The sequence below is a fragment of the Rhamphochromis sp. 'chilingali' genome (genome assembly GCF_963969265.1).
Source record: "Rhamphochromis sp. 'chilingali' genome assembly, chromosome: 7".
NCBI classification, from domain to species: Eukaryota; Metazoa; Chordata; class Actinopteri; order Cichliformes; family Cichlidae; genus Rhamphochromis; species Rhamphochromis sp. 'chilingali'.
Window position 1 is genome coordinate 13,125,807 of NC_137934.1, and position 14,910 is coordinate 13,140,716.

The 14,910-nt window shown below is 40.1% G+C and overlaps 1 protein-coding gene across 1 annotated transcript in view; it reads left to right on the forward strand.

The window, feature by feature from the left end:
* Positions 1 to 14,910, forward strand: part of snd1 (staphylococcal nuclease and tudor domain containing 1) — a 190,975-nt gene that overhangs the window by 51,783 nt on the left and 124,282 nt on the right. The window contains exon 16 of the mRNA XM_080887338.1: positions 12,628 to 12,737. Within this exon, the coding sequence (XP_080743464.1) occupies positions 12,628 to 12,737 (110 nt within the window). The remainder of the gene's footprint in view (positions 1 to 12,627; positions 12,738 to 14,910) is intronic.

Genomic DNA, 14,910 nt, shown 5'->3' on the forward strand with positions numbered 1-14,910 from the left:
AGAACAAACACAATATATTTCTGTCAAGACAGCCAGATTCAGTTTAATTATGCGTGGCTGACTTGTTGATGCATTCATTAATTTTGTAATTTTGTGTCTGATTGTCTTGCGATCCACTGATGGCTTTTTAAATTGCATTGTTCTGTCCACTGCCTGCACCAGGATACATGTAAATGACCCCATCAAAAGAAGCCATCTGTACACAGGACCGTGTGTTTGTTGTTTTGGTCTTGCTTTTCTCGCTAGCTAAATGCCCATAATGTAAACTCAGACTGATGTTTACATGGTATACTTTTGAAATGATTTTATTCAATCAAAGATTATTAGAAAATCTTAGGAACTGCATTAGTGCTGATGGGCACTGAGCTGACTTGATTAAAGCTGTTCCCAGAAGATGACCCATGATGTCTTTAATACACACATTTGGTTGGATTAACCCTGATTGATAAAAATGATTCATTTCCCTGCCTAGTTAATGTATTTAGCTTCTCTTTCATTTAGTCCTCTGCATGAATTCAAGAGCTTACATGTGTACTTATTCTTGTTGTCTCATTTCTATTCTGTTTCTTCTATTTCATATTATTTTTCTCCTCATCTTTAATGGTGGGCACCAGTTCCTTTCATCTATGTTGTGCATGGTTTTCTTTATGCGATAACAAATTTTAAACAGTTAGCCATACATGAAATGAAGCCCCACAGCACACCTTATTATCGCAGTACCTTTTAATCTCCAAGTGCGTCATATCTCTTTCCTCTTTCTCTTTCCTGTCAAAGTTATCTTGCAATGTTTTATTCGCACATCTGCACCAAGGGCTGTGGAAAATGACACGCACAATAAATTGGCTGCCCTCAAGCCTGTCGTGTTTATCTGTGTATGAAAATGCAGGGGCCCTTTGGACCTTTTTTCTTCAGGCTATTGCATATTTGTGACGGAAAATAAAATTTTCAGAGGAAATCTTTATTCATTTTTCCAATATGTTCAGCTAGTTTGAAAGGACTTACCGTTAATGTATGTCACGTAAGAGTCGTTCATAAAAGGAGATAATTGTATACATGACAAAAGCCTTTCTGGCACTAATTTGTACAGATTTAATATTTATATTTTAAAGCTGTGCGATTGGAAGTTGTAACTTGATATCGAAATTTAAGCTCCTATTTATGCTGCATGGTACATATGTGATGTGTCGGAACAGTTACTCTAAGCCTTTATAGTCTATTATGTCTCATTACCATAACCATAAAGTTTTACAGCTGTGTCATTTTATGCTTTCGTAGGGTTAAGTATCATCATTACTCATCACCCCATTAATTATGGATAAAAGGTTAAAGTATGTTTTCTATATGCAGAGTCCCCTTGTTTAGTAATTTGCTCCGAGTGCTATGTAAATATTCACTACATGCAAATAAAAAGGAAATCATTCAAAGGATGCTGCTTTTAAAACCTGCCCTGCATTAGTCATCTGTTTCATTAGCTGCATTTTCTTCATACTGTATTCATCAAGGCCAAATTTTTATTCTTTAACAGTGTTGTGGGAGGGCATTTAAGAACAAAGTGTTTACAGTAGCACTGCAAATGAAATCATCCCAAGGCAGTAAGTGATGTAACGCCGCAATTCAATATTACAATACCAAAACACAATTTAAGATCTCCCGGCCTGCTTAGCCAGCAGCATTTTTATTCTTTTGTTTTAGCCATACTTATTTGTCCCGGTTTAACACGGATCCCTGCTGACTACTGCAAGGAAATTGGTTCTCCAGCGAGGTGCCTCAAAAGGCCCGGTGTCTCCTTCCTTTTCCAGAGTTTTCCTTGATGTAGAAAGACAGTTGAGGAAAGAAAGTACAGCAGCAAGTGAAGCCCATGCTTCAAACAAGACCGGAGGTGTGCTTCAGGGGTAGTTCCCCTTTAGTCTCCTGAAGCACTTTGCCTTACTTTTCTTCTTCTTTCACTCTCTGGCTGGGCACTGTCACTCCAATATGTAAGTTTGATAAAGGGTAAAGGAGTCATCCAGTTTCTAAGAGATGGGGGTACTGTATAGGAAAGGGATTTAAGGGTGTGGTGAGGGGGTCTCGATGGATGATGAAAGGAAGAGCAGAAGTAAGATGTGGAGGCTGGAAGGACATGGAGGTTAACAAAAAGGGGATACGGTAAAAAGGAGACATAAAAAAGCAATTCATGTAAGGTGAATGGGAGTAAAAGATGGTTTAAACAAAGGTGGACAAAGTGGTGAAAAGGATGTAAAAGTTCATTGTCTTCAGTGGATTTCAGAGTTTGAGTTCAGAGCAGGTGAAGTGCACTTCCAGAGTTACTTGTTGTAAAGTTATGAGCAGCAGACTGTCAAAAAGATGAACCAGCGATCAGACGGGCACAAAGATTTCCAGTGTCAGCAAGGAACATTAGCCATCACACAGTGTTTGGTTTAGTGCAGACAAAGACTGCCCTAAACACCCGTGTGTTGGTGGTACACTTTAGGCATTGTCTGAGGGCAGATTTATAAAAATAAATAAAAACAGAAAAATAAATGAGGTAGAAAATTTCAAGACACACTATCTTAAAATGTGAAAAAAAGAAAGAAACATAATCCCAACATAGTCAGGAGAGTATGTACAATAAAATGCTGTTGTGCCCTTCAGTAGAACCCAACCGATATATTGGCTAATATTAGCTACTTGCCAGTATGTTGGTATCAGCATTTCTAGCGACACATAAATTAAAAAGGAAAAAACCAAAGAAGATATGGAAGAAACACTCTTTAACCTGGTTATCAGCATGAAACAGTGATTTTCCTGATGTTGCATCACATGCTTGAAATATCACAAAAGCAACAGCATTGTCACATCATCTTAGTAAGATTCATGAAAAGCTATAACATTTTAGTGAAACCAATTTGTGTATCTGATAAGGAAAGAAAAGATCAGCTAATATGTCTATATATTTTTAAATCACCAAATATTGGTATCAATTTTAACAATGCAGCAGTGATCAGGCTTTACTATGGATCAGGTAGATGGCTGCCCTTCCCTGAGCCTGGTTCTGCAGGAGGTTTCTTCTTATTAAAAGGGAGTTTTTTCCTTCCAACTGTTGCTAAATGCTTGCTCAGAGGGGGTTGTTTGATTGTAGGGCTGTTCTCTGTACTAAGGTAGGGTCTCCACCTTACAATATAAAGCATCTTGAGGCGACTGCTATTGTAAATCAGCGCTTTATAAATAGAACTGTATTGATCTGAAGGCCCCGAAAACACAGATAAAGACACTTGCTGCTATGGGAGCATGGTGGTGCAAACATGCTATGAAGAAGACCCTCTGCCTGTAAATGGAGGGACAACATTGTTTATTGTACACAAACAAATATAAAATATAATTATACATACTAAATTTCCTAAATCCTAACTGATCCATGCAAAATGGAATGTGTGCTCTAGAGGAACGGCTCTAACACTGCCTAAGCTTTGTCTGAGGTAATGAGGCCTTACATTTGAAAGCCGTGGTGAGGCGGAAAGACGGATTCAGAGGATGAAAGAGAGTCAAACAATCCAAAGATTTTCCCTAATAGCACGCTCTCGTGATCTTACCATCAGCTGCCTGCACTCTGTGGCTTGGCCACCTGTGTGTTTACCCTCAGGTAAACTTTGGCTTGGCTTTTTTGCATTAATGGAAGTGAAGGATGAGGTGGACATATTCAAATAGGAGAATTTTACCTTATAGTTGCACACGGGGACGGACAGCAAGGATTAATGAGATGATAAAAGGGGTTATTGAGGAAAGGATTTTAGAGCTAAATTCACACACACGCTTAGGCATGAACCTCCTAGTTGTTTGTTTGCCTGTTGCAAGGCTACAGTGGGGCAAAAAAGTATTTAGTCAGCCACCGATTGTGCAAGTTCCCCCACCTAAAATGATGACAGAGGTCAGTAATTTGCACCAGAGGTACACTTCAACTGTGAGAGACAGAATGTGGGAAAAAAAAATCCATGAATCCACATGGTAGGATTTGTAAAGAATTTATTCGTAAATCAGGGTGGGAAAATAAGTATTTGGTCAATAACAAAAATACAACTCAATACTTTGTAACATAACCTTTGTTGGCAATAACAGAGGTCAAACGTTTACTATAGGTCTTTACCAGGTTTGCACACACAGTAGCTGGTATTTTGGCCCATTCCTCCATGCAGATCTTCTCGAGAGCAGTGATGTTTTGGGGCTGTCGCCGAGCAACACGGACTTTCAACTCCCGCCACAGATTTTCTATGGGGTTGAGGTCTGGAGACTGGCTAGGCCACTCCAGGACTTTCAAATGCTTCTTACGGAGCCACTCCTTTGTTGCCCGGGCGGTGTGTTTTGTATCATTGTCATGTTGGAAGACCCAGCCTCGTTTCATCTTCAAAGTTCTCACTGATGGAAGGAGGTTTTGGCTCAAAATCTCACGATACATGGCCCCATTCATTCTGTCCTTAACACGGATCAGTCGTCCTGTCCCCTTGGCAGAAAAACAGCCCCATAGCATGATGTTTCCACCCCCATGCTTCACAGTAGGTATGGTGTTCTTGGGATGCAACTCAGTATTCTTCTTCCTCCAAACACGACGAGTTGAGTTTATACCAAAAAGTTCTACTTTGGTTTCATCTGACCACATGGCATTCTCCCAATCCTCTGCTGTATCATCCATGTGCTCTCTGGCAAACTTCTGACGGGCCTGGACATGCACTGGCTTCAGCAGCGGAACACGTCTGGCACTGCGGGATTTGATTCCCTGCCGTTGTAGTGTGTTACTGATGGTGACCTTTGTTACTTTGGTCCCAGCTCTCTGCAGGTCATTCACCAGGTCCCCCCGTGTGGTTCTGGGATCTTTGCTCACCGTTCTCATGATCATTTTGACCCCACGGGATGAGATCTTGCGTGGAGCCCCAGATCGAGGGAGATTATCAGTGGTCTTGTATGTCTTCCATTTTCTGATGATTGCTCCCACAGTTGATTTTTTCACACCAAGCTGCTTGCCTATTGTAGATTCACTCTTCCCAGTCTGGTGCAGGTCTACAATACTGTTCCTGGTGTCCTTCGAAAGCTCTTTGGTCTTGACCATGGCGGAGTTTGGAGTCTAACTGTTTGAGGCTGTGGACAGGTGTCTTTTATACAGATGATGAGTTCAAACAGGTGCCATTCATACAGGTAACGAGTGGGGGACAGAAAAGCTTCTTACAGAAGACGTTACAGGTCTGTGAGAGCCAGAGATTTTCCTTGTTTGAGGTGACCAAATACTTATTTTCCACCCTAATTTACGAATAAATTCTTTACAAATCCTACCATGTGAATTCATGGATTTTTTTTTTCACATTCTGTCTCTCACAGTTGAAGTGTACCTCTGGTGCAAATTACTGACCTCTGTCATCATTTTAGGTGGGGGAACTTGCACAATCGGTGGCTGACTAAATACTTTTTTGCCCCACTGTAATTATAACCTGCCAAGAGCCTGTCAAAAATTAAGAATTAGTGACTTCATAAAATAAAACGATAGACAGTAATAGCATTCATACTGAGCTGCCTTTATCTTTTAAGCATCCATTTATACCTGCAGACATGCCAAAAACAGTACATCTGGCAGGGTATGTGTAAAAAGTCGAAGGCTAATCAGCATGCCGGTTACCAGCTTAGGGATTTGTGGCGTGTTATTTGTTTGCATAAACTGCATGATGACACTAGTGCATGACAGCCACGAGAGGCACATGTCTTTAGGAAGATACTTGTCATTTTTCATCATTACCAGTGGAAGAGAAGTTGATCCACCACTGTGATCTCTAGTCACCTGAAAGCTCACCGAATTCCACAGTAAAGTTTTTGGGAGGAATTTTAACTAGGTTACTAGATGCTGGCAGTGTACATAATATTTGTCACTTATATATCCAGATTGGTTCTTTTAGGTGAACTGTAATGATTTGGAAATAATAATTATTCTTTTAAGTGTTCATATTAAACAAATACGCAGCTAAAGTTTGACATTTTTGAAATTACGTTAATCTTGTTGTTGTTGTACGCTGTACGACAGGATCACTATTACCTTCATGTCTTCCTGTGAAGAATGAGATTGGTTCAAGGTCGTTAGCTTGGTTTATAACAAAGATTTAAAGCAGGGTAAATGCTTAGCTTTATATAAAAGATAGATGTAGCCACTGTGACCCTCACATTTGTTTTTATCCTGTTTTTGAGTCTTTAAGTGTGACATTTTGACAGTGTTCAGCTTGTTTGTTTGTTTTTTTTTAAGCATGACGATGAGCAAGGTTTGGATGTGAAGCAAAGGAAACTGATCACTCATAAGTTACTTTAATCCTTTACAAAGCTGCCAAATCCATTTTGCTGTAGTTAGGATAATAGTTTTTTTTTTTAAGTAAGTTATTCTATAGTGAATATGAATTTAAACTAGAGACTGAGACTATAAACTCAGTAGGGTGGGTTTTTACTGAGGTAATGCATCAGGAGAGAAGTAGTCATTTTCTCTGTACTGTGCAAAAGTCTTGAGCCTCACGTCATTTCTTTGTATTTTGCTAGGAAAATGGAAAAGAGATAGAAATAAAGTATAGAAGTATAAGTTCTAACAAACTGGAAAGTCAATATTTGGTAAGACCACCTTGACATCTTAAAGTCTCTTAGGCAGGCTTTCTTGTAATTTAAGTAGTCTTTAGGACGGATTTACAAGGCTTTTTGAAGGATATGCAACTCTTCTTTGGATGTTTGCTGCCTTTTGATTCCACACTGCTTTAACATTGTTAAGGTCCAGGGTGGGGAGGTCAATCCATGACTATTACATTGTCCAGGTTTGCTTTCACTGCATCGGCAGCAAGTTAAAAATTTGAAAATTAAATCATTGCCAATTAGGCCCTTTCCAGACATTTGACTGAACTTTTATGCATTCCTAATTCTATTCTAAGCCCCAAACCGCGACAGAGCCTCCACCATGTTTACCAGATGGCATTTGACCCTCACTTTTGTACTTCTCTCCTGATGTTGTCCATACTTACTGATAGCTATTTGGACCAAAAATGTTTACATTTGGATTAATCACTCCACAAGATCGATTGCCACCGATTTTCAGTTCCGTCCTTGTGTAATTTGGCACTCCTCAGCCTTTTTTCTCCCTGCTTTCTTTCGTTGAGATTGGCTTCTTGACAGACACCCTTCAGAACATTTCTGATGATGCTTCAACAAACAGCAGATAAACAGACAGGTCCTGTGTCAGGTTTTTTCCCTGTTTCTTAAAGCCATGACTTTCAGATGCTGCTCATCTGCTGTAAAGCCTGGAGAACTGTTGCTCAAAACCACTTTACAAAATACACAAAAGTCTGTTTACAGTTTATTTTGCTTTTAATGATTCGATCTAAACCATAAACAATCTGCCTTTAATTCAAGCTCTATCTTTAATCTGGCTATTTTAAACTAGTGCAGCGGCCCCTTGGAAAGAATACAGGTTCAAAGCACTTGAGCAGTGGATTCATTTTTCAGATCTACAGTCTGTGGTTGTATTTTGTTTAGTATGCACAGCCCACACAGCAACACAAACATATGTTGAAGTTTTAATATCTTGGCTTTAATGTAAGCGACTCGTGATTTTTATTTTTATTTTTTCTTCTTCTTCTTCTCTGAAATGACAGTGGGCACAGAGAGTACTGTTAATGCTTAAACGAATGAGATTGTCATCTTTCTTGGTTGTACGACAAACAGTTGTCAAGAGAAAGCTGAAGTGGTTTAGCTTGCGTGTGTACGTTTCTGCCACAAGGTTAGAAGATTGACTTTGGTTCCATACATCTTATGTGCGAGCCCTTTTTATCGATTTATAGCAGAACGTATAGAAACAGTTGCGCCTCGTGTGGAGAATGATTGTGGCAGAGAATGATGGAGAATTTGTGAGGACCTGTCTGGATGGAGGGATAGTGTTTTGGTGCGAGGCAAAGGAGCTTAAAGCGTGTGTGTGTGTGTGTGTGTGTGTGTGTGTGTGTGTGTATATGACTAAGCAGGAAAGGTGTTTTTAGCTAAGGGGGCAGGCAGTATTTCATCAGTCATGTTGCTCACCCCAAATCACAGATTAAAAACATCTTCACCACAGGGCCACCCCACCCGTCTCTGAGCCTGAGCTCTGCAGAAGGGAAGGAGGAGGAAGCGAGGCGGGGGGTGGGGTGGGCAGGGATTGGGGGTGATACAAAACCACAGCATTACTAAATGAAACTGCTGATAGCTTGTCATCTTTTACGAGTCGAGTTGCAGCATTTGGAAACGACAAATTAATTCTTTAATCTGCTCATTCGATTGTGCGTTAATTTGTTCCAAAATGAACCAGTCATTCATTACTAACAGTCCTTCCAGATCTGTCTCTAAAGTCTGGCTGAGACATTTAAAAATGCAAAATCCAATGCCCGTGTCTTACACATCAAATCTAATGATTGATGGTGGATTGACAAGTAGGCAGGCACTGCAGGCAATAATGAGGAGCAGCTGTACAGCAGAATCTGTGTGTGTGTGTGTGTGTGTGTGTGTGTGTGTGTGTGTGTGTGTGTGTGTGTGTGTTGTTGTTTTTTTTTTTTTGCTTTCGTATATAGTGTGATGTCAGGACGATCAGTATATGTCTTGTTTGTCTCGGAGATAAGATGGATATCCTGCAGTTTGACCTAGATGTTTATCGGGGTGTCAGGCGTGAGTTATGTATCGTGGCGCAGGTTAAAATTGGCTATGCTAAGTGACTCCCTGGTTCGGTCTAAATGCTGCAGGGAGGAGACTACAGTATGTGTGAGTAAGTCGCAGGATATTGAGTGCAGTTAGGTCATTTGAGGGGACAATGCAGTGTGTATTTGTTTGCAGATACGTCTGACTCGATTAGGGGGACTTCTCATTCAGGATGCATGATTAGTGTTTAAGAAATTCTAGCTACTTGTTAGAGGTTTGCTTTTCTTTGAGTATTAATGTTTTTTAAGCTCTTTAGTTGGTTTGAAATCGTCTTCCCTGCATGCCTGGAAATTCCTTGTACTTTGTGTACTTATACAATTAAACCAGACTTCTTTGTCTGTTACATTAATGTGTCGTCTTTTCTGTGGATTATGCTAGGGGGGTGGGGGTAAAACCCTACATTTCCAGCCCTTATCATAGCTTCGGCCAATTCGAGCAGAAACTCAAATATCTCTCCCTCTCCAATTATTTCATATACCAATTTTTGCTAACGGCTTGCAGTATTTGCAAGCTGTTAACAACCTTTCCTCTTGTCTTTTTCTCCCCCCCCCCCCCCCCCCCCCCCCCGGCATCCCTTACCTCTCCTCCTGTCTTTGTTCAGGCAGTGTTGTAGCTACAGTGTCCCTTGTGGAAGTCCTGTCCTGGTCCACTTCTATAAATACTTTCAAATGATCTTGGCTATCAGTGTCTCCTCCTCCTACTCCTTCTCTCTATTTTACTGGAGGCTTTATTTTCTTTATGTTCTTGTTAATGTTTGAAAATAGACAAATACTTTGGAGAATATGCACAACAACTATGATACTACTGAACTATTGTATGCTATAATTTAAAAAAAACCCCAGATGTTTCTTAATTTTAAATATATTTATTGTTAGTCTTTGGCATTTCATAGCTTTAAACTGTCTGACAGTCAAGTATATTGTAATTTAAACATCATGACTTTGAATTACTCAGGAACATGATATTTGAGCTGCAGTGAAACGATGCAAACTTCACTGTAAAAGAGAAATTCTCACGTGTCTGTTTGGCTTTAAAGCTAGCTGTTGGACACTTTAAGTCTTGCAGAAGGTTGACTCAACAGTTCTTCGTAACCCTTGGGTGCTGACTGTCCTGTGGCCTCATTTTTGCCTTTCCTGGGCCATTTTCCCTTCCCTGCCAGTGTGAATGCGCTGATGTCTTCTGTTCTTGTTCTCATAAATGGGACATGGTCACACAGGGAACAGAAAGTACTAAACAAAAAATGAGATTAAGAAAAAGTCAGTTGGTCCTTCAGTCCAGTCTTTTTCTACTTCTATACATGAACAGTAATGTTAATCTTTTGGCAGTTAGAAAGTTTATAATGACTTCTTAGAAAGGACAAATAAATAAAATAACCTTATAAACTGCAGTAGCCAGTGTTTACACACTTTATAGGTTCATAGTGTCTTAGATTAATGACCCTGTAAACTAGGGATGGGCATTTCAAGTAACATCATTATTCTTTGAAGACTTAACACCCCTCTAATATAATTGGCCATAGTTGCGATAGACTTGCAGCATGCTATCTTAAGCTGGTGGAGTTCACGCTGGATGTAATTTTGTTCATTTTAAAAGCTGTTAAATGGCTCTCGCTGTGGCCCACACGTTTTATTGGTCTGGGGTCTGGTAGTTAGCAGAGAAACACATTCTTCTTTTTTTTATTGTTAAACAGTAGTCCAAAAACAGCTTCTCTATGTGTTACCGCCACCTTTAAGTGGTAGAGGTAGGAAGAATATAAACTCACTGACCACTTTATTAGATAGAACTTTCTACCAGGTTGGATAATGTGAGCTTTGTGACGTGCTATGTTCAGGGTGTGTTGTGGTCTTAAAGGGATGGACATTATCAGCAACAATACTCATGCAGACCTTTACACCACCACCCTCAGTGGGAACTGATACAACACTAGATGGATTCATACGTTCATGTTGTTTATGCTTAATTCTGACCATCTGAATACTGCAGCAGAAATTAAGACTTACCAGACAAGCCAACATTTTTCCAATCTTGGTGAGACTGTTCTTATTCAGGAGTGGTCTTCTGCTGCTGCTGCAACAAGCTGGTCTTCTGCCTACCTTGGCTGTAACAAGTAGTTATTGCACTTACTTTTGTTTTCGTATAAGCTCAAAGCTATCCGTTGAAATACTCATACAAGCTAATCTGGCACCAACAACCATGTCACGTTCAAAGTCACTTAAATCCCCTTTCTTGACCGTGTCTGCATCAAGAAATACGTTAACTACATATTTATATTAACTAGCTTTTAAGCAGGTATACCTAATAAAGTAGCTGCTGATTGAATATTTAAAAACAAATAGTCTCTGAAATAATGCATTTTTGTATATATGAATTTGAAAACATTTATAAAAAAAATGGATATAATAAATCTTTAAATTTGAAGGCTTTATTCACCGTATGCAATTCCTCCCTTAATCTAACACACATGAGCTTTTCTGTTCCATACACACTTTCCCCCCCTTCAGTTTTGCACACAATCTCAGCAGCATATACCTCTGCGAATCTCAAATGCCTCTTATAGAAATACATCATCATTCAGAAGTTCTCCAAGGGAACACAAGGAGACCATAAATAATACTTACGAGGACGAGGAGTGAGATTCAAATCCCAGGATAGTATTAGAGGGAGATGGCCAACGCTGAGCACTAAGTCACCAGGATTCCCTAGCGCATCTGATTTTACTCTTCTGTCATGTATTTGTGAGTCCATCCTGAGGCAGTATATCTGTCACTCGAGTGAAGCTCATTAAATTAAACCTTGAGTCAAAGAGGGAAGAAAAGACCGTAGGAGAGAGCTGTTGCTTTATTAGCACAGTGCTCGAGGGTTGAACTCCCAACCGAATCTATCATTAGGCTACTCTGCATAAAACAATAGAGCACCAACCTGCTTGTTTTAGTGGTTAAGTGACACTAATTGCTTATTAATTGAAGTATTTGGAGAAAACTGGATGCAAACGAATACGAAAATAAATAAATAAAGCTGTTGTGTTTTTATATTCACCGTTTCCATTTGAATCTTCATCTGAAAGAGATTCCATGAGCGTTCACATCATCATGTATGAAAGGGAATAAAAGGAGGAGGAGGCGTCTCAGTCAATGAAACATATCTTCTCCAGTACAGGTTATACATGTATAATTCAGTATGTGAACCGAGCCTTTTTTTAAAAAAAAATTTTTAAATTTTTTTTTTATAAGACTAAGATCCTCGCATACTCATGAACTGAAGGCCGTTTCTGGGGCACCTTTAAATACATAAATTCTCTGTTGCATGCATACATATCTTTTTAGTTTCATACTGGTTGATGTAGATATTCTACAGTACAAGCACCTTTATACCTGCTCTTTCCCTTCACCTCTGCTCTCAGGCTTATTCGTTCCCTTCTCTCTTCTATTTAAAAAAAACAACAACAAAGAAGCCTTTGGAAATATAGTAAAGTTCATGTCATAGGATCCAAAGACAAAAATTTATTAGTGTAAATGTTTTTCTACAGAAGTGCTTCATGCACTCAGGTATGACCTCTGACAACCAATTATCCATTTAGCGCAGATCATAGTGCCGCTGGTTAATCTCTGTTTTTCCTCTGACGTGCATTTGTACAATTGAGCAGCCAAACAATTTTTGACCTTTTTAAGAGGGACGAGGAACGTGCTTAATGTGGTCTAAGCTGTCAGGAGCGGCTGGAAAATGTGGATGTAATTTGATGGGTTTTTCCTTCTTTTTTCCTCCAAATGATAATTTGACTCAGTCATGCCTTTTTAAAAAAAATTTATTTTATTGTTCTGGCTCTGCGAACCAAATAATGTTAAACCAATTTTTGGCATCTTGCTGTTCTTTTGAGTAGCAGCTGTGCTCACCTTTAACTCCTGCAACTGTTTTGTCTTTGGCCAGGTATTGAATGTCCACGCAGTTCCCGGAATACGCCCGGAGGCGTGCAGGTGGCTGAACCCTTTAGTGACGAGGCCATGCTGTTCACCAAAGAGCTGGTGCTGCAAAGGGAGGTAAGCAATGAAGTGGAACATTTTGGCCCCAGTTCTTATTGTTTCAAAGCCCAGCTCCATGTTGGGCACTTTTGATATTCTGCTGTTCTGGCGCTTAACTTCCTCTGTTTCACTCTCTTATTCACAGTCTGAGTTTCAGTATCCACTTTGCAGCATTTTAGTTTCACACTCACACTTTAGTTTTACTTTACTTTGAACATAAGATCATTTTGGTTCAGAGATGTGAGAAGAATGTGTGTTGTGCTTTAAACAGCAGATGGGAGAGCAGCTCTTTTAGCTGAATTCTGCTATCGAAAAATCCAAGTTTTTCCTTCCTTCTGTCAAACCTAATATGAAGGCAGTTTGTCCATAGATAGGGCCACTAGCTTTAATAAGCTGATTAAATTGTTTACTCCCAAATGAGCTTTATTACAGGTGCATTAAAGTGTTGGCAAATCTCAACAAGAATTTTGACAGAAGTGGACACAATCCCAATCCACTACCCTCAAAAGCACCTACACACACACACACACACACACACACACACACACACACACACACCATCCTCCAGTGCTTATTCCAGTTTACGGAAAACTCACCTGATAGTGGATCAGTGCTCCTGGGCTTTAGAAAACTCCATCCACTGTGTGCCTCTTCATTCACATGCTAATAGGTTTTTATAGGAGGCAGTGAACGGACCAAAGCCATGATGGAAATAGCTATAATCCTGCCACCACTTATCCAGGACACACACACACACACACACACACACACACACACACACACACACACACACACACACACACACACACACACACACACACACACACACACACAGTCTCTCCTCTCTCTTTTTTTTTTAAACTACTCCTCTCTATTCTTATCTCAGTCTTAAAGGGTTTTTTTTTTTTGCGTAGGGTGGCTAACGCCACTGTCCTCTGATGTTTAATTGTAATGAAAATGGAGCCAGTAGCCACCGTCACAGGTGGACCCGTGTGTGTGTTTGTATGCGTTTGAGAAACCTAGATTTTTCAGAATGCCTGGACTGTTGAAAAAGTGATGCAAACAACTGGGGAATTTGGTAACAGAAGCGCAGAAGTCGAGGAGCAAGTATATGATCTGAATTTTTATTGTTTTTACAGATGCATGTATGATTAAATCTACAAGAGGCACACGGTCTTCGGAGATTACGTTTTCTTTACAGATTAAATTAAAGTCCCCCTGGAATGAAAATAGAGTTTTTAACCTCGTTCACATATCCATATGGCCCCCCCCCCTTTTTTTTTAAACTCCCCACATCTGAACATTTTTACCATCAAGCTGCAGTGCAGGTGTGCTGTTTTGGTGCTTTCCTGCACTCTCTGTCCAACCGTGTGTGTGTGTGTGTGTGCGTGCGCGCATCTGGTTCATTGACACCGTGGACATTTGTATGCCCAAATGATGCCAAAGTCAGCTGCCTATCAAAGCTGTTTTAAGACATGAAATGCTTATTTTGGTTGGGGAAGAAAAATTGACTTTGAGGATTTGCCATCATGTACATAACCTCATCCATCCATACATACAAGCTCGTGCACACACTCTGACACACATTTTCTCCCTTGCCAGTCATTGGTGGTGTCAGCAAGTTTTTCACAGGTAGGTGGGAGTTAGCAGGAAAGACCGAGCCATATAATGAGTCTCGAGCCCAGTGTGGGGGCCGGCTGTTTGGCTGGCTGCACCGACCTCCTGTTTGGGCTAACATGAACACAAACCCAGTCAAACTCTTGAGAGGGACACATTCAATTAGCTAACAATAGAGTTAAGCATTCACACATACGAAAGCTGTCACTTATTAGAAAGAAAGTTAGTAGATGATGAATCACTGAGTAGAAAAGTATTTTAATGACGCAGTCTCATGATGTCTCTTGAATACCTTGAGGGGAAAAAAATCGTTACATTTCGGTGAACAAATTGGCTCAAGTGCACATCTAGCTGTTAGAGAACACATGTGAGAGAAAGCTGGAATGAAGAGGTGACAGGAAATGGAGTCGCTTTATTGAGGCAAGTGAGTAGCTACAGAATTAAACCGATGATAGACAGAACGAAGAACTGGTCCTTGCCCTTGAATCCATCTTTTTCTCCATCTTTCCCATCCCTGCAGATTGCAGCGAGTCTAAATGAAACTGGTTATTAAGGTGTGTCTCACTCCAACGTG